Source organism: Myxine glutinosa, chromosome 6 (genome assembly GCF_964187855.1).
Source record: "Myxine glutinosa chromosome 6, kmMyxGlut1.1, whole genome shotgun sequence".
Taxonomy (NCBI): Eukaryota; Metazoa; Chordata; class Myxini; order Myxiniformes; family Myxinidae; genus Myxine; species Myxine glutinosa.
The window spans coordinates 30,358,333-30,379,242 of NC_136266.1; the positions used below are offsets into that span (position 1 = coordinate 30,358,333).

General features: G+C 45.3%; 1 protein-coding gene across 4 annotated transcripts in view; it reads right to left on the reverse strand.

Moving 5' to 3' along the window:
- Positions 1 to 20,910, reverse strand: part of ZNF236 (zinc finger protein 236) — a 190,086-nt gene that overhangs the window by 65,622 nt on the left and 103,554 nt on the right. For all 4 annotated transcript variants that reach the window (XR_010984920.2, XM_068119805.2, XM_068119804.2 and 1 more), the window contains exons 11-15: positions 20,526 to 20,726; positions 13,732 to 13,885; positions 8,418 to 8,678; positions 7,566 to 8,125; positions 4,120 to 4,218 (exon numbers count right to left, since the gene is read on the reverse strand). Coding sequence is in view for 3 of the 4 variants with exons in the window: in XM_068119805.2 (XP_067975906.2) it covers positions 4,120 to 4,218; positions 7,566 to 8,125; positions 8,418 to 8,678; positions 13,732 to 13,885; positions 20,526 to 20,726 (1,275 nt within the window). In the remaining variant the exon portion in view is untranslated. The remainder of the gene's footprint in view (positions 1 to 4,119; positions 4,219 to 7,565; positions 8,126 to 8,417; positions 8,679 to 13,731; positions 13,886 to 20,525; positions 20,727 to 20,910) is intronic.

The window sequence follows — 20,910 nt, forward strand, 5'->3', positions numbered from 1 at the left end:
TCCCTTCAGCTTCAACGACACTCCCCTCCTCGTCAGCACACCACTCAATTCCCGAAACGTCTTCCATGCACATATCACTCCAGCACCTGTTGCCGAGTCTGATCCACCTTTCTCCATTCAGCATGTCTCCGAGGTAGCAAAATGTTTTCCCACCTTCCAGCTTCACGCCATCTCCAAGATCCAACTCAACATTTCCTCCATCTGCAGCTCCCTCTGTGCACACTTTACACTTGAATGCAGCTGCCACACTGGTTAATGACCCTCTCAAACCACTACATTTTTGATGAACCCACTCAGCGCACATTGTCCATTGAATGGAGTTCACTCCGACACCCTTCCTGCACACAGCACAAGGCCACACAGCACCATCTGCATACAACAACTCCCACGGTAAACCCTCCTTTACGTTCCGAGCCAGCACCTCCATCACAGCTACAAATAGTCGTGGACTTAGTACCGACCCGTGATGCACTCCAACCTTCAACCTCAAACTCACCACTGTTCCCGTCCTTCGTTCTTGCAGCTGTGCGCGCTCTCTCGTACATTGCCATCACTACTCTGATCAACCATTCCTCCACTTCTAACTTCTTCAATGCCCGTGTCACTACTTTGCGTGGAACCCTATCGAATGCTTTCTCCAGATCAACAAACCCAAGAAACAACTTCTTCCCCTTCTCCATGTACTTCCCCTGCAACTGCCTTACGATACAAAGCACGTCTGTCATTCCTCTTCCTGGCATAAATCCAACCTGCATTTCGTCGATCTTCACTTTCTTCCTTATCCTCCTCTCCAAACACCCTTTCCAATACCTTCATTCCATGCTCCAATAACTTTATCGCTCGATATGAGCCACAGTCCAGAGGATCACCTTTCCCCTTGCATAGAGGGACGAGGGTACTCAGTTCCCAATACACTGGAATGCGGCCTTCTTTCACCACCATGAAATGCAATGCGGCTTTAACAAGGAGAGATGCAGAAAATATGGCAAAATGGAGAAGATTGTCATGGGGACCGCAAGGCTAACCCCCGCTCTAGTAGGGAAAATGGCCTTTAAAATGCATGTTGTTGTTGTTGGTTCACCACCAGATTGCAGATCTCTGTCATTCTCTTCACACCCCAACTTCATGCTGCCTTCAACATACCTCTCACAACTCCCGTCAGCCCTCCCGCTTTCTACTCTTCATTGCTTTTATCGCTTCCTCAGCTTCCTTCTCAGTTATCTTCTCTGCCAGTCCTAAAACTTGGTTACTCTCTATGTTGCCATCCCATTCATTCTCTGCATTCAACAGCATTTCCATATATCTCTTCCATCTTCCTTTATCTCCATCTGGGTCCACAACGATTTGTCCCACTTCATCCTTCAAGCAACTCACCCCCATCACATCACACCTCTTTCGCTATCTGCTTTGCATTCCTGAATGCCGCTCTCTGACCCTCTTCCGAATCCAAGCATTTTCCAAACATTTTCCTGCATGCCTCCTGTGCCTTTGCTACCTCTTTCTTTGCAGCCTTCTTGGCTGCCTTATAACTTTCATGCTCTGCCTTTTCTGCCCCCGTACCCTTCGCCTTCTGCCACTCCTTGTCAATCTTCTTTCCAACCTCATCATCCCACCACCGTGTTTCCGAGTGCCTCGGTGGTCCTTTGGTCCATCCACGTACATCACCAACGGCTCCCAACAGACTATCTTTCATTGACATCCAACCACTTTCAAGCTCAACCACATCATCCTCGACCATACTCAGCCTCTCTTTTAATGTCTCCCTCACTGTCACCTCTTTCAACCGCCACACTTCACCCGCCGAGCTCTCCTCGCACATTTCACCCTTATGTCGTAGACAACCAAGTGGTGCTGTGAAACAGTCCACTGTCCTAAAAATAAACAAGTTTGATTTAAATCCCTTCAGCTGTTTTCAAGTATCACATTTTCACCAGCCATGGCAGGTTTAATATCAATTGGTGAAGTGGTTTCAGAGAAGGGATTTTTTTAAATATCGGCTTTCAAGCTAATATGGCTGTCACACCATGTGACATATGACCTTAAAAATGTACATTCTGCATAATAATGTATAGATAGGGGATCATATTTGTGAAGTTTCGTGTTGATCGGATAAGGTTAATTTTTCTACACAAGATGGCTGGGCGAACCATGTGACGTACGACAATCTTTTTCAAACTATATGCAACAAGAAAAAGAGCAATCAGAGATTGCAAACCCTCGCCAGGATGTATTTTCAGTGGTTTTTAAGGCTTTTGTGTTAAAACAAATATGGCTGCTGAACAATGCGACTGATGACGTCATCATTATTTTTTTTCTAAACTAATTTATTCCGAGATTATGCTCAAGAAATTTAATCTTGATCGGATGAAGTTTTGTACTTGTCGAATTATGACGTCATAATGGAGGCACCTATGACATCATCATTAACATATTATATTCCCCATGGAGAGTTCTTTACAATGAGCCATGTCGCAATTTTATCTATTCAGCGCTTTCAGAGATATAGAGGTGCAAAGTTTTTCGATTTTTCCAAGATGGCGGCCGAACCACGTGACCTATGACGTTTAACGTGTATTTACATGTTTAATTATATTGTTGCGAATATGGAATTTGGCCTCCATATCCGCTTGTAAATATTCCCCTATTTTCTCCAATACTCCCCAACTTTCCCCAATCCCCCATTCCCTAGTCCCATTGCATGTAAACAACAATCAGTAGAGCCGACCTTCCCCTTATTCCCCCATTAAATGTCGTGCCCAGGTCCACCGCACCACACGTAGACAACTTTCGGACATCTTCCTAGCTATTCTTATTCTATGTCAGTTAAGGCCTCGTCTCCATTAATTATGACTCTTCGTTGCACCAGAATGTGATTATATGGCATCAGTAGTGAGTTTAGGACCTTTCCCATACCTCCTCCCATCTTCTTCCCCAAACAACAACAATAACAACAACTACAACAACAATTACAACTACAACTACGACTACAACAACAGAGGGGCGGGGAGTGTGCGTCCTCACACCGGCTCGGTTACCCGCCATGACCATGCGCTCCACGGCGTTACCCCGAAGGGGCTGGCTGTCAGCTCCTCGTCAGGGGCGGAGCCAGTAACCCCCCCACGCACCCAATGAGAAGCAACGTGCCGATTCCATCTGGGGCGGAGCTAACGAGCCGAGGGCGTGTCACTCCCCGCCGGATATACGCGGCCCCGCGCCGGATGTGACGTCAGATGCGCCTCAGCTTGGAGAGAGAAGCCACCGCCACCCCCAGCGCGACGATACCTCCCCGCATCTTTGGACCGGACCGGACCGTACTGTACCCTGCCCCGAGCCCAGGAGGACCTGGAGCCATCGATCGGCCCGCTTTCCTGTCATCAACCCCCGTGTGAGTCAGCCGTTGTCCCGTTTGTCTGTCGTCTGTCCGGGGTTAATATAAGAGTGTGTCTAAGTGCCTGTCTTTCTGTGATTATACCTCTAGCCCCTGTAATCTGACCTTTCCGTACGAATATAATCTCCTCCGGAGGTCTTGAGAATTGAAACATTGGTGTCGTATTGTGTTATTGTAATCCAGCCGGGTGTCTTCTTTTTCTTATTGAGCCAGCATCGCGCGACTAGTCAACGTTCGGGCACAATCGGGTAACTTGTGCAGACGTGGTCATACCATAAAACCGCTCGGTAAATAACATCCAAGCCACGTCTGTAACAATATGTTTAACGTGTCTCCCATTGGTGATTGCATGTGCAAAGCTTCATTTAAAATGTTTAAAAATGTCCCCGTAATTGCATCTTTTGGAATTTGACCTTTTGACCCTCCCCAGGAGGCGGGGCCAAAAATGATACTGCTCTTGCAACTTCGTGCCATGTGGTGACCACAAATATCAAGTTTGGTGAATTCTTGCCCAACTGTTTAAGAGGGGATAGCGTGACGGATGGACAGACAAACCCGAGCACAATATCCCGTCTTTTTCAAAAAAGCATGAGGATAATAAATGTTTCATGAGATGAATTCGTAATATGCAAATGCAAGTGAATGACATTGCAACAGAAATATGTCAAATTCATATTTCCATTCCATCCATTGCAATTACACTTAAAACAATTTTTTTTTTTTGTTGTTACCCTGAGTTAGGGCCTGTTGATCATAGGGCTGGTGTGTGAACGACTCCATATTGGTTGGCATTACGTGCTGTGCTGGGACAAACGTGTCCTGAGAGAGCCCTGGAAAAAGAAAAATGAAAAAGTTTAAATCATAAAAAAGTTTAAATGATATCCAGAGAAATAAGACGTGTTATGCTATTCGTGGGGAGATGGAGGGGCGAGAGATGGAGGAGCGAGAGATGGAGGGGCGAGAGCTGGAGGGGCGAGAGATGGAGGGGCGAGAGATGGAGGGGCGAGAGATGGAGGGGGCGAGAGATGGAGGGGTGAGAGATGGAGGGGGCGAGAGATGGAGGGGGCGAGAGAGGGAGGAGCGAGAGAGGAAGGGGGGAAAGGGTGGTAGAGGGAGGAGAGCGTGTCGGTGAGAGAGAGAGAGATGGAGGGGGCGAGAGATGGAGGGGGCGAGAGATGGAGGGGGCGAGAGATGGAGGGGGCGAGAGATGGAGGGGCGAGAGATGGAGGGGGCGAGAGATGGAGGGGGCGAGAGATGGAGGGGGCGAGAGATGGAGGGGGCGAGAGATGGAGGGGCGAGAGATGGAGGGGCGAGAGAGGGAGGTGACGAGAGAGGGAGGGGACGAGAGAGGGAGGTGACGAGAGAGGGAGGAGCGAGAGAGGGAGGAGCGAGAGAGGGAGGAGTGAGAGAGGGAGGAGCGAGAGAGGGAGGGGGGAAATGGTGGTAGAGGGAGGGGAGAGCGTTGGTGAGAGAGAGAGAGTGGAGGGGGGAGGGGAGGGGGGAGGGATAAAGGGGAAGAGAGAAGAGTGGGGGAGTGTGAGAGGGTGAGAGGGTGAGAACTAACTTTCCCGCAAACGTCTCCTGCTCTTCCTCTGATCCAATTGGTTCATCTGATATGCTTGTGAAAGTGAACCACTCTGGCTATTCTCAGAGAGTTGCTTCAAGGCTGGTGAGTCTGGCTATCTACTGCTCCTGACATTAACTCAGCCTGGGAATTCTTCCACAATCATCTGCTCTTATTAACTCAGCCTGGGAATTCTTCCACAATCACCTGCTCTTATTAACCCAGCATGGGAATTCTTCCACAGTCACTTTTTATGCACAGACCTATCCCATTCTCTCTTCATTTATCTTGTGCCTTCTTCTGATGCATGGCCAATGCATTCTGTTGTGAGGCAGTTGCTCTGAAAATCCTTGCCTTCTCTTCCTGGAAAGCAAACCCATGCCAAGGCAATCACCAATAATTCCACGAAGCACAAAACAAGTGTGTCCACTCTTAGGAAAACCAGAAAACAACATCTGTCCAACCTCCAAGATTAATCTTTCAAGATAGTCTCCCTCTTCGAAAACCTGGTGGCACGTTCTGAAGTGTGTCGCTCGTCTATGCTCCCCTTACATCTCTTCCCTCTCTTCAAATGGCACCACAGCCGACTCCGCTCAAGAGATGGCGGAATCCCTCAAAATTCTGTGCTTGCTTTCAAATATTGCGTCCCCAACCCCTCGCTCTCTGTATCCTCCCTAGTCATACCCAACTGCTCCTGGACTCCATATTTTGCACCTCAGAAGGTGGAGAAGTTTCTGGCAACCCTCGACCTTGACTATGCAACTGGACCGGATGGCATCAGCTCATCTGCCCTAAAAACCTATTCTGCTGCTCTTGCACATCCTTGCTCTCTGCACTTTTCACCCTATCATTTGCCATATGTAACCATAACATCACAGCATTATATAAAGGTGCAAAAACCGAACCTCTTAACCAAAGACCAACCAGCTCACTTCCAATCGACAGCAAGGTCATGCAATCCATCATCAGAGTTGGTAGAAAATCCTTCCTTTTCTCCAAAAACCTCAGCTCAGATTATCAATATGGATTCATACCAGGTCACTTCACCTTGGACATGCTGCTTCTACTCACCCAACAATGGATGGAGGCCCTCAATGTCAAACATGAGATCAGCTTTCAAGCCTCTCGTAGCCTGGCATTTCAATCAACACATCTTGAGCTTTCAACACAGTTTGGCATCCCGCCTTGCTCTCTAAACTCTGCATATGGCATCCATGGGCAACTCCATACACGGCTTACAGACTTCCTCTACTCTTGTAGCCAACGTGTGGCTTTCAATGGAATCCTTTCATTTCTACTCCCTGTTAAGGAAGGAGTGCCCCCAAGGAAGTGTTCTGGGCCGAGTCCTATTCCTAATCTTCATCAATGGTGTCTCTCACTCTCTGGAAAATCCCCTTTATATATCTGCTGATGACTCCACCCTGTGCTGTGATGTCCCTCATCCTTCAGAGAGGCAGGCTTCAGCCTCTTTCCTCTCTTCATACATTGGGGGAAAAAAAATTACAAGCATGTCAATCAATTGGAATAGGTCTTTCAATCCTGACAAATCTCACACTCACCAGCTCTCTCCGAAAGGTGTCTGGCAAACCCTCCTATCGACATTCTTAAGAATCCTCTTGAGGAGGTTCTGTCACTCAAACTCCAGGGTCTCTTTATCAGCCATGATCTTTCTTGGGTAAACCACATTTCATAGTTGGCCTCCAAAAGCCAGCCGACAACTAGGCATCCTCCATCATACAACATCCTTCCTTGGCACACCTGAACTCCTAACCACCTACGAGGCCTTCATGTGCAGCTTGATGGAGTTATGCTCTCCCATCCGGGTTGGCTCCCGCATCACACCGTGGAAACCAAAGCCTTCAAAACGTTTGCAATCTCCTACAATGAAGCCCAGTCTGTGGGCCTACAAATCACTTTGCTATCATAGATAGCTCTTCCCATCTGTAAAACCAACTTCCACATGCTCTTTAATCTCATTATTCTAAGTCTTGAAGATGCCTTTTAATTACCATCTCAGATCACCTCCTCCCCCGACCCATCCATCCATCCAAAACCATAATCTTTTATACTCTGTTAGCCCACCACCCCCCTCCCACCCCCCTCTTCCCCACCTCCTCTCAAATTTCGAGTTTTTCTTTCCAAGAATATGCTTCTGTATGCCTTTGTCTACTACGTGTCCTCCCCTATCCCTCATTCCTCCCCACACCAATTATTTGTCAACGTCTCCCTCTATTTTGTCCTTCAATCTTGCTATTGGTGTCTCCCCAATGTCTCTACTGTTAAGCTTTTGTTCTGTTGCATCCTGATCTGTTCAATGTTCTTGCTCTTCCACAAGCCTGGCCTCCATATACGAAAAAAATAACGAAAGGTAAATAAATATTCGATAATCGAGGTTAAAATTAATCTACATAAAGATCAACAGTCTGCGGAATAAATTAATCTCAAGTCTAATTAATAATCTAATGATCTTCACAATTTGTTCTGCAATATTTGATGGTATAGAATACATGAATAGCAAAACATAGACAAAAAGAGCACGCCGGAGCAAAAAAAGACAAGCAGCTACACTAAGGTTGGGCTTGAAAATGTGAAATGGTAGTTGCAAAACTTTGCCTGCGTCAAGTGTTTGTTCGGAGAGTGGTGATCCAATCTCAGTTGACTGTGTGGAGACCGACGGTTGGTGTGCCAACTCCAGCAGATCCTGTTGCTGGCCTGAACCGGCTGGACCTAATCGTAGCAGTGCCTGCTGGTTTGCATCAGATTGGCCCAATCTGAGTATTGCTTGCTGCTGAGCTGAGTTTGGTTGGGCCAATCCTAAAAGTGCTTCTTGTTGAGTGGGGCTTTGTCCTGATAATCCCAGAAGAGCCTGCTGCTGATGCTCCACTCCTTGCTGACTCAATCCCAACAGGTCTTGCTGCTGTTGCTGCTGCTGTGATGGAGGAGGACCTGGCTGGGCCAATCCAAGAAGATCTTGTTGTTCAGTGTTCACAGTTGAGGGCTGAGCCATTCGCAGCACATCTTCCTGTGATACAGTGCTCTGCTGAGCCAGGCCCAACAGAGGTTGCTGCGAGCTCACTGAAGACTGTACTTCTGCACGATGAGTGGTCAATGGTTCTACGAGGGAATCATCAGACAAAGATGATGGCTGTTGAAGTTGCTGTGCCAATTCGTACCTGCAACAAGTGCTCAATTAGCTCAACAAGTAGAGATTAGACATGGGTGACATGCAAAGTAATGCACACACTGATAAAGAAAAGTAGTAAAATACAAACATACCATGTGCATTATTATATAGTATATATTTGCCGAACTTTTATCGTGCATTCACCATACTCAACAAAAGCAAAAATAATGCAATACCAATTGTGAAATGAGTACTCAAGTAGTACGCTTTCTAAATAAAAGTGAAATTACAACAATTATTTAACGATAATAATCACAATCCACGGCATCCACAATTCTCACCGATGAGTCTTCATGTGTTTTTTGCAGTTAACCGAAGTTTTAAAGGTCTTCTGGCAGTAAGGGCACATGAAGGGTCGTGTCTCGCTGTGCGTGGACATATGCCTCTTGAGGCTGCCATTGGTGGTGAAAGAGCCATTGCAGATGCAGCAGCGGTAGGCCTTGAGGCCCGTGTGAGTGCGCACGTGTGCTTTGAGTACACCCGATGACACAAAAGAGCGACTGCACTGTCCGCAGTGGTATGGCCTCTCACCGGTATGCGAACTGTGGTGGGAGAGGGACAGGCAGCGCGCAAACGTAGTCATTCGAATGAGCATTCATAAAAACAATTCAAAAATAGGCAAAAGGTTTAAAAAAAATAATTGGAAGACTCTCCACAAAATTCTCGCACTTGATCACAGAGTAGATATATCTGACATTACAGCCCCCGGAAGATCCACCATCTATTTTTGTTTGTATGCATGTTACTGGCAATGGCAGGAAAATACGATTTTAACAGTTTAATGCTCGAATAATGAGACAGCAATAAGTACAGAAATCTCAACTTTATGCTGAGGGGACAAAAACACTATCAGGAAACACCAACAAATACATGACAGAACACAAAACCCTCTAAACAGCAAAACAGTGCCTTAAATATGGCCTTATCGATATCCACACACAGAGGGGAAGAGGGGTGTGAGGGAAACAAAATAACAAGTGAAATGTAAATTTCTTGTTTATTTGTGCTAATTTCCAGGTTTTTTAAAATGCCCTGTAAATGTAGATAAGATATGATGAGAAAAAACGCTAATCATACAACTCCGCTATTTCAGAAGAACACTCAAATCATTAAAAGAGTAAGGTAATAAAAAGTAGATGGTTTTAAACTTCAACATCAGTTGTGTGCTCAACAAATGCAGAACTTGCATCGCCTGATCAAGCATGGCCAACAAGAACAAACATTATCTCGTGTTGTGCTGTTTGTGGTGTGACACACAATAGTCATACACAAAAGCTTGGGAAACAAACACCAACAATAAAAACTGCACTAATGTTTTTAACAAAAGGATTAAATTTGTGCCAGGGAATGGAAAAACAAGAAAACAACCACCTGACAGTCCCAAACCGGTGGCACTTGCTTCCTTGTTACTTCAAAACAGAGACTTTAAAGAACACATTGCCTGTGCTGTCTTGAGAAAAAAGGATATGGGCGGGGTCTATGAGTGGCAAATTTGATTGGTCGAGATGACGCAAAATACCGTAATATTTTGTCCACATACTGCTGATTTGTGTTCTACAGTGTTCAAGTACGGTGGTATACAATTCAATTGAAATAAAAAATTATTTCAAAGGTTGTTGAAAAAAATTTTTGGGGAAGTTTATCGCCATTGATGCAGCGTCTTTCACGCCACCTTATTTAACATGGAACAACCACGTGGAGAACAGTACTGAACCCCCTTCAGATCACTTACCTATCATCAGTACCATAAACACAAACATAAACAAAACATTCACCAATTACAAAAGAACAATGTGGGACAACTTTGAGCACAACACTGAACACATATTCCAACAACTCAACAATAACATCACTAACAATGACATCCGCATCAAAACAGTTCAATATGATCATCACAACCACAGCTACAAATACATTCCAAAGAGCAATATCAAAAAATACAACCTCAACTACTCGCCAAAAATCGCACACCTCATCAAACAATGAGACAACCTAAAACACAACACACCAACACCAAAGCACCACACATAATCGAAAGGATTCAAACGCTAAACAGAGAAATCAACAATAAAATACTTGTGAAAAAACCCCAAAACTGGCACTCCTTCATACACACACTAAACCACTCAACCAATACCAAACACTTGTAAAAAACCATAAACAGCATCAATAACTCCAACAGTGGTATAACACCTTCACACGCAGCCACAGCTACCACAGACAACATACCATCAGAAAAACAACAAGCTAACATCCTCATCGACCATTACGCAACACACGTCACATGGCACCGGGAAAAGAGGAAAGATTTATTACAAGACGCAAACTCATCTACCAACTCGACACCACCATCACACCATTAAATCCTGCAAAAACAACAAAAATCATCAAAAACTCGCAGGCTCCCGGCTCCGACAACATCACCAATTTACATTTAAAACACCTTGGACCACACGGCACACCAGCCCAAACAAATAAGCAATTTCTCCTACCAACACTCAAGAATTCCCCAAATTTGGAAACCAGGCAAAATCATTACCCTCCTTAAACCAAACAAAGATCCCACCAAAGCATCCTCGTACAGATCGATCACATTGCTTTGCACACTCTCCAAAGTTACAGAATGCCTTCTACGTACACTCACAAACCCTCACATCCCTCTCTCACACACCCAACACAGATTCAGACCAACCACTCCACTATCACTCCACCCACAAACCTCACACAAAACACCTTTGAAGGAAAAAACCAAAACAATAGAAAACCACCAAAACACACTATTCTCACCACAATGGACATCAGCAAAGCGTTTGACACACTCCCAAAGCAGGCAGGTCATCACGCACACAATTCTTTCTGGATGGAGTCCCTCAAGGCTCAGTCCTCTCCCCAACACTCTTTAATCTGTTCATGCATGACATTCCACAACCAAAACGAGATCATACAAATAGACACATATGCGGACGGTATAACCATCACCTCTACTCATAGAGCAACATCAACACCGCCACAGCACAACTTCAACCCTTCCTCAGCACCCTACAAACCTGGCTCACCATTAACAGACTAAAAGCAGACCATCAAAATCAACATTCACTCTTCGACCAAATTACCCCAAGGAACATAGTGCTGCACCACACAATACACTGAACAACATCCCGATTCCATACACACACACAAAACAAAAAAACTCAGTGTCACTTAACACATCCATGTCATTCTCAGATCACATCACAAACATCAAAAAGATATGCACATCCAGGCTGAACACACTTGGGGCATTCACAGGCACCGACTTCAGACCCCACAAAGAAACAACATCACTAACATACAAACAGTACATTAGATCAGTCATCAACTATGCCAGCTCATCTTGGGCCTCCAGCCTATGAAACACACATCTCAACAACCTGCAGACCAATCAAAACAAAGGCCTTCATATCATCACAGGTTGCACATTAACAACACACATGGAGTACCTACACACTGAAGTAAAAATGCTAAAAATCAAAGACCACTTAGACATGAGAAGTGCACAGTTCCTTGCACCAGCAAATGCAAACCCCAATCACCCATGACACTACATGTAAAACCACCGACAGGGCCCTATTCACATTAACACTACACCACAAAGACACTACAGTGGCATAGTTCGTAACATCCCCGCACCGAACAGAAACTACAACAAACACATCCACCCCCAAATCACCATCAATACAATAAACAACCTGGGCCCAAACAGTATCTTGGGCACAAAAGCACCGCCCATCGATGACAGAGAAACTACTCCCCAGGCCTGATCAAGTTCACCTTTCATGCCTTCGCTGTGGACATCACACACAACATTTACACTACATAGAATCTACGACACCAATGACGACACCTGCAACCGCTGCCAGGCCGCTCACACACAACAAAACATATCATGGAAGACTGCGTGGTCCTGGATTCATGTAGGTAAGAACACAACATCTTGGATGTGAGGTATCTATCTCTGGGTCGCTCCTGTGAAATAGATCGGCTATCTCTGTGCCACTGGTCATTTCAACCAGAACTGACTGGGGCAACACAACAACACCAACAACATGTAAGATTAGTTATTTGTGCCTGCTTTTGTGACCTTTATGACATCCTTAAAACATTAAATTTGCTGTTTGGAATAATTTTCAATTTTGTTTGATTACCAGGCGGGCAGACAGGAATTTAAAAAATTCTCACTCGGCTTTGCGCATGCACGATCGGGACGAATTCAGAACCAAAGTACTGCTACACTGCAGGTTAGTTTTCCGATTGATGTTCCGATTTGTGATAAAAATACAACATTCAATTGGAATCGAGTTAAGTTGTTCCTCGATCATAAACTGATGTTTGCAGAGACAGCCAGACAGACAAACAGAAGTGAACCAATTGCTTAATCCTGATTTTCAATTAGCATTCATGGGGTAATAAAAAATAAACAAAGGAGGATGCCCAATGAGATGCAACAATAACTGAATAAACAGAAACCAAAAAAAATTAACTGACAATAAAAAGCCCCAAAACGTCCTCTAAATGGGCATTTCCAAACACCGCATCTATCAAATTTTTGCAAACATTAACAGAAACAGAAGCATCAGTTTATTTCCAAAATTTGAAATCAGATTTTAAATTTGAAAGAAAACGAGAATACTTTTTAAGATACGAGTGGCGACTTTCATGTGGTGACATCTGCGCTGGAGACGCAGAGACGAACCTTTGCATTCCATACGAGAATGGCACTCGGTAGAGATGTGCATCTGGATCTTACCTCAAATCTAATCTGCTTGTTCTCGTCACCTACCCAAGCCATCCACCATGTTTTGTCTGAATTCATCCACAACTTTTTGAGATATCCTGCTATATATCGTTTGTGGCCCTATCTCTAAAGGGTGAAGAATCACTTAAGAATTCTCGGATCTGGATCTAGATCTTCATCAAGATCGTATCAATCCATCCTTGTCACACACCCGACCTGTCCACCATATTTCTCCTGAATCCGTCCAAAACATTTTGAAATATCGTGCTATATATCGTTTTGGGCCTCATTTCTTAATGGTGAAGAATCGCTTTAAAAATCCTCGTATCAGGATCCGGATCCGGATCCTCACCCATATCTAATTAATTTGTCCTCATCACACACCAAACCTGTCCACCAAGTTTCGTCTGAATCAGTCCACAACTTTTTGAGATCTCTCTTCAGACAAACAGACAAACAGGGATGAATACATAACTCCCGTCTACCTTGGGTGGTGTCGTTAAATATAAAAACAAAAACCTTAACGCCATCAACATTTGATTTTTAGTTCAGATCCAGGTTGACCTGCTTGGCATTCCCATCAGAGAAAACAATTCATGACATTGGTATTCCAGGATTAAATCCCATGTAATGTGTCCATCGTCTCATAATGTTCACTGATGCTTCCTCATCTCCTCGTCCTCACCTGCACGTACATAGTGTGTATTGCACAAGATTCTCAACGAATCTGAGATTCAGCATAAAAAATAATAGTAAGAAAAATATTAAAGCCAATCCATCCCACATTAAGAAATAAGGATTAACCCTCATGCATTTCTCACCGCACGTGTTGTTTCAGGTGACTCGACTTCTTAAAAGCCTTGCTGCAGAAGTTACAGGTGTAAGGCCGGTCACACACAGGAGCATCGGTAAGGACACCATCAGGCAGGTACGAACTGTACATCTGATTTGATCGTGGTGCTTGCTGGATCAATCCTGGAGAAGGGATTATGTTGTGAAATAATAATGGTAAAACGAGCTCCTGTCACAGCAGAAAATCCATGAGAGAAAAAAACAAAACAAATAAACCAACAGGTAGTTTCCTTTCCCGAGTACAGTACTATATCATTCCATTTCATCCCTCGTGTCAGCACAATGAGGGCAAGCTGTGGCTGTTCAAATTGTGAACTTTCACGAGATGATCCTGCTGCTTCTTTTCTGGACTTGTTAAATTCCTCCTTCCATTTGTGATGCATTAAAACGACCAGTTATTTCCATACACTGTACTTTTGAATTCCCGGTGTGTACCCCAGTTTAGAATGGGTACACAGTATCCCTGCGTGTTGTAAAAGGCGACGAAAAGGGTTGGTGCCAGGAAGGGCATCCATCCATAAAACATTGCCTCAAAAAGGGAACCATGACAATTACAACTACATATGGGCAGGATACAGCCCGAAGTACCCCGTGGGGGTCCTCACCCCCTCTCGTCAAAAATCAAGGTGGGGAACCCAATCAAAGCAAGGGTGGAAATCACTCCATTTATGACGACAAAACGTCTGATGCCCGAAGTGGAGATGGGGTTTCTGAGGTTTGGGACATGGAATGTAGGGACAATGACAGGGATATCAGAAGCGGTGGAAGTATTGGTCAGAAGAAGAGTGGACATATGTTGTGTGCAGGAGACAAGATGGAAGGGAAGTGGTGTGAGAATGGTGAAGGGTAGGCAGGGACAAAACTACAAGTTTGTTTGGCAAGGGTGCCCGGAAGGCGTGAATGGTGTTGGTGTCCTGTTTTCTGAGGAGTTTGTAGACAGTGTGGTGAGTGTGACTAGAGTGAGTGAAAGGTTGATGATGGTGAGAATGATGATTGGAAAGCTCTTCGTGAACGTCATCTCGGGATATGCTCCGCAGGTCGGTCGATGAAGAAAAGGACAAGTTCTGGTGTGCTATAGAGAAGCTGATGGAAAACGTGAAATATGAGGAAGTTGTTGTGGTAGGAGGAGACCGACATGGACATGTGGGAAGGAGTATAGACGGTTTTGAGGGAGTTCATGGGGGTTACGGATATGGTGTGAGGAATGGAGAAGGTGAAAGGATTTTGGAGTGTGCTGATGGAGCTGGTTTGTTGATTTTTAATACGCAGTTCCAGAAAGTGGACAATAAGCTTGTTACATACACGTCAAGTGGGTCGACGAGAACTGATGACTGGTGAAAGGTGCGAGGAGAGCTCGGCGGGTGAAGTACCAACCGAGAATGAAGGTGTGGAGGCTGAAAGAGGTGACAGTGAGGGAGCCATTAAAAGAGAGGCTGAGTATGGTTGAGGATGATGGAAGTTCAAGAGGATTGACGAAAAGTGGAAGAAGTTCAAGGAGTGGCAGAAGGTGAAGGGTATGGGGGCAGAAGAGGCAGAGCATGAAAGTTATAAGGCAGCCAAGAAGGCTGCAAAGAAAGAGGTAGCAAAGGAGCAGGAGGCTGTAGGAAAATGTTCAGAGAACGATTGGATTCGGAGGAGGGTCAGAGAGCGGTATTCAGGTTTGCAAAGCAGATAGCAAAAGAGAGGTGTGATGTGATGGGGGTGAGTTGCTTGAAGGATGAAGTGGGACAAATCGTTGTGGACCCAGATGGAATTAAAGAAAGATGGAAGAGATATATGGAAATGCTGTTGAATGCTATCTCTTTGCTGATGACTCCACTCTCTGCCGCTCCATTCCTCTTCCCTCAGATCGGCAGTCTGCTGCCTCCTCACTCTCTGAAGACCTGGACAAAATCACAGACTGGTCAAACAAGTGGAACATGTCTTTCAATCCTGACAAATCTCACACTCTTACTATGTCTCTCCGAAAAGATCGACTGGACAACCCTCCCATCTACTTTCTCAACAATCCTCTCCAAGAAGTTCTGTCGCTCAAGCTTTTGGGTCTCACTATCTGCCATGATCTTTCTTGGGAAAACCACATTTCCAAGCTGGCCTCCAAAGCCAGTCGCCGACTGGGCATCCTCCGTCGTGCGAAGTCCTTCCTCGGCACACCTGAGCTCCTCACCACATACAAGGCTTTCATCCGTAGCTCAATGGAATACTGTTCTCCCCTATGGGCCGGTGCTCCTGCCTCACACCTAGCTCGGCTTCACGCTGTTGAAACCAAAGCTTTCAGAATTATTGGAATCTCCCGCGATGAAGCTATCTCTGAGGGCCTTTCACTCACTCACCGCAGGCAGGTAGGTGGTCTTTCTGTCTTCTACCGACTCCTCTCCGGCCTTGCACCCCCAGCTCTCTCTGTGCTCTGTCCCCCAAATATTCCTACAGGTCGCACAAGATCTGCCAGCAATCCTCTGATGGTTAAACTGCCGAAATCTCGGCTCTCTGCTCACCTTCACTCTTTCATTCCTCTTTTCTCCCGCCTCTGGAACAAACTCCCTCACTCCCTTCAATCCCACTCCTCCCTCCAGGTCTTTAAAACAGCTGTTCACCACCATCTCTTATCTTCCCCCATCCAAAACCTTGATCTTTTCTACCCCCGCTAATTCACCCCAGATCCACCTTGTTTGAAATTCCAACTTCTTTCCTGGAAGTCCTGGCAGTGTCCATATGTTTTATACCTCTCCCACCGCCCCCTTCCCATGCCCCCCCCCCCCAAAGCCCTCGCCCTCTCTCAGATCTCTCGATGTCTCCATGTCTCTCGGTCCCTGCTCTCAAATGTTGTGTTTGTGTCCTTCCCCCTCTCTCCCCATCTTGTCTACCGCTCCCGATGTTATATGTTTTATGTGTCGGTTTGTCTTTCTGTGTGATTAATGTTCGCTCTTTCACGAGCCTCGATCTTGTATACAAAAAAAAACAAAAAACAAAAAAAAACGCAGAGCATGAATGGGACGGCAACATAGAGAGTAACCCAGTTTTAGGACCGGCAGAGAAGATAACTGAGAAGGAAGTTGACGAAGAGATAAAAGCAATGAAGAGTAGAAAAGCGGGAGGGCTGACGGGAGTTCTGGGAGATATGTTGAAGGCAGCGGGAAGTTGGGGTGTGAAGAGAATGACAGAGATCTGTAATCTGGTGGTGAAAGAAGGCCGCATTCCAGTGGATTGGGAACTGAGTACCCTCGTCCCTCTATACAAGGGGAAAGGTGACCCTCTGGACTGTGGCTTGTATCGAGCGATAAAGTTATTGGAGCATGGAATGAAGGTATTGGAAAGGGTGTTGGAGAGGAGGATAAGGAAGACAGTGAAGATCAACGAAATGCAGTTTGGATTTATGCCAGGAAGAGGAACGACAGACGCGCTTTTTACTGTAAGGCAGTTGCAGGAGAAGTACCTGAAGAGGAAGAAGTTGTTTCTTGGGTTTGTTGATCTGGAGAAAGCATTCAATAGGGTTCCACGCGAAGTCGTGACATGGGCATTGAGGAAGTTAGGAGTGGAGGAATGGTTGATCAGAGTAGTGAAGGCAATGTACGAGAGAGCGTGCACAGCTGCAAGGACGAAGGACGGGAACAGTGGTGACTTTGAGGTGAAGGTGGGAGTGCATCAGGGGTCAGTACTAAGTCCACGACTATTTGTAGCTGTAATGGAGGTGCTGGCTGGGAACGTAAAGGCGGGTTTTCCGTGGGAGTTGTTGTATGCCGATGATCTGGTGTTGATTGCAGAGAGTATGGATGGATTGAAGGAGAAGATGAACAAGTGGAAGGAATGTATGGAGGCAAAAGGTCTGAAGGTGAATATCAGAAAGATGAAGCTGATGGCAAGTGGTAAAGCATGTGGTGAGGTGGAAAGAACTGGGAAGTGGCCGTGTGCTGTGTGCAGGAAGGGTGTCGGAGTGAACTCCATTCAATGTACAATGTGAGCTGACTGGGTTCATCAAAAATGTAGTGGTTTGAGAGGGTCATTAACCAGTGTGGCAGCTTCATTCAAGTGTAAGGTGTGCATAGAGGGAGCCGCAGATGGAGGAAATGTTGAGTTGGATCTTGGAGACGGCGTGAAGCTGTAAGGTGGAAAAAAATTTTGCTACCTACGAGACATGCTGAATGGAGAAGGTAGATCAGACTCGGCAACGGTTGCTGGAGTGAGATGTGCATGGAAGAAGTTTCGGGAACTGAGTGGCGTGCTGACGAGGAGGGGAGTGTCGTTGATGCTGAAGGGAAAGGTGCATGCTGCATGTGTGAGAAGTGTTATGATTTATGGGAGGGCGACATGGGTAACGAATGTAGAGCAGCAACGAAGGCTGGAAAGGGTGGAAATGCGAATGGTTCGGTGGATGTGCGGAGTATCGTTGAGAGAGAGGAAGAGAAATGATGAATTGCGAAAGATGATGGGAATAGAGCCTGTGATGGATGCTGTGAAGAGAAACAGGTTGAGATGGTTTGGTCATGTGTTGAGGAAGGATGAAAGTGACTGGCTGAGAAGAGTGATGGAAATGAATGTAGAAGGAAGTAGAGGATGGGGAAGACCGAGAAAGATTTGGCTAAAGATGGTGAAAGAATAAATGTGGGCAAGGGGGTCAACAAGGGGAGATCCAGAAAATAGTGCAAGATGGAGAAGATTCTCATGTGGCTCGCAAGGCTAACCCTTGCTCTAGCAGGGAAAATGGCCTGTTGTTGTTGTTTTGTACTTTTGAATCTTTTTTTTTTTTTCATTTCTGCATAATTTGCCTTGTGTACCTCTTTTATTTTGCCTCATTACAAGTTTGATATTAATTTTGTAATTTAAGAATGTTTATGTGGTTTGGGGTGATGCTGCCTTTTAAAATGGGCAAGTTCATGCCAAACACAAGCTGAAGGTAATGAGAATCAACAACAATTTGTAAATGTTTTTTTTTTTTTTTGGAGTATTGCTCTCCTCTCTGGGCTAGTGCACCTGCCTCACACCTAGGTCGGCCTCACGCTTTAGAAACCAAGGCTTTTAGAATCATTGGTATCTCCTGCAATGAAGCCGATTCTGAGGGCCTTTCACTCACTCACTCACTCACCGCAGGCAGGTTGGTGGTCTTTCTGTCTTCTCCCGACTCCTCTCCAGCCTTGCTCCCCCAGCTCTCTCTGTGCTCTGTCCCCCAAATATTCCGATAGGTCGCACAAGATCTGCCAGCAACCCTCTTCTTGTAAAACTGCCAAAATCAAGACTCTCTGCTCACTTTCACTCTTTCATTGCTCTTTTTTGCCATCTCTCTGCTCACCTTCACTCTTTCATTGCTCTTTTTCCCACCTCTAGAAAACTTCCTCACTCTCTTCAATCCCACTCCTCCCTCCAGGTCTTTAACACAGCTGTTCAACACCATCTCTTACCTTCCCCCATCCAAAACCTTGATCTTTTCTACCCCTGCTAATGCACCCCAAATCCACCTTTTTCAAACTCATTTTTTCTTTCCTGAAACTCGTAGTAGTGTCCATTTGTGTTATGCCGTTCATCTCCCTCCCTCCCCCAGCCCTGTACCTTCTGCAGGTCTAGCGATGTCCCTGTTGTCTACTGTTGATGTGTTTCCCTCTCTCTCTCCCCTTCTGTCTCCCGCTCCCTTTATTATACGTTTTGTGTGTTTTGTTTTTGTCTTGCTCTTACATGAGCCTCGACTTTGTATACAAAAAAAAAGGTGCAGACCAGTCACAATATGCAGTCACCCAAATGAGCCTGACCTTCAAGGTCATTAATGATCTAGATGGGTTGTTACCAACCATCTGATAGATGCATGGTAATTAATTCTCCTGAGATGAGCTTGGTTTCCAGAGGTGTATAATCCAAATCCTAAACATTGCTGCCTTAACCCACTCCGCCAAGGTCTTGTATATCAATCCAGGTCCCTGTCACTTAATCAGTGCCGTTCAGTCTCAATTTGGTTGTTAACTCCACTACCGAAGGTGGACGAAGGTTATGTTTTCACCCCTGTTTGTCTGTCTGTCTGTCTGTCTGTCTGTGAGCAGGATATCTCAAAAAGGTTATGGAGGGATCTGGATGAAACTTCGTGGACATGTTGGGTGTGAAACAAGAACGAATTGATTCAATGTTAGTGAAGATCCAGATCCGGATACTACATTTTTTAAAAGTGATTCTTCACCATTGAGGGATAGCGCCAACAATGGATATCATGATATTTGAAAATGTTGTGGACAGGTTATGACAGACCTAGGTGGATGAGTTGGGAAGGTGACAAGAACAAGCCGATTAGATTTTGGTTCAGGTCCGAATCCAGATCCGGCCCAGCAATGGCATACAAAACGTAAACTGTTCAATCTGGAAGAGGTATGCGCTCCACCGAGTGTTATTCTAGTTTATTCTGTTTCATAAAAGTACATGGTCCACAAGCCATGACTTTACAAATTTAAAAAAAATAAAACCTATTCATGAAAAGTCTTACAAGTCTTTTTTTTTTTTGGTCAAAATCATTCCACACCTTAAGATATATAATATAGCCCAAAGTTTATAACGACCTCAAAATGATGAATGTCATAATTTGGGCTCCATTGTTCATTAAAACAACAGCCCACAGAGGATAACTTACTTATTTAATGAAAAAACCACAACGCTGACCCCATAATGTTAGAGCATTGCCAATTATAGCAAACCATGCCCAATTATAAACAAATCCCCAACAACTTTGGGAAGAAGAGGGAAACTGCGTGGTCTGCATCGATTGTGGATTGTGGATCGAGCGTTGGCTCACCGCTCTCGGTGATGAGGATAGGTTCTTGCAGGGGAATGTCTGAGAAACCCGCGGATCCCTTCTGGCGTGCTCGGCTCGGCTTCCGAGGGAAGCGCTGGCGCCGCAGGTGCGAGTCCTTGAAATGCGAGGCAACATGGCTTTTGCGGTGGCCTGAAGTGCGAAATTTCTTGTCGCAGTGCGGACAGTCGAACGGCTTCGCTCCTAGGAAGGCACACATCAGTAAATGCAACAAACACACAAAAACAGGAGAGACAGATAAAAAAAAATCATTACTAAGCACTGTTTCATATTGTTCTTCCTCTCTTGTGCAAAGTTGACTTTTTAACTCGACACTTTTTCTTGTGCGTCCCACAAAGAGAATGGTTTATGAGTGTCTGCCACAGAC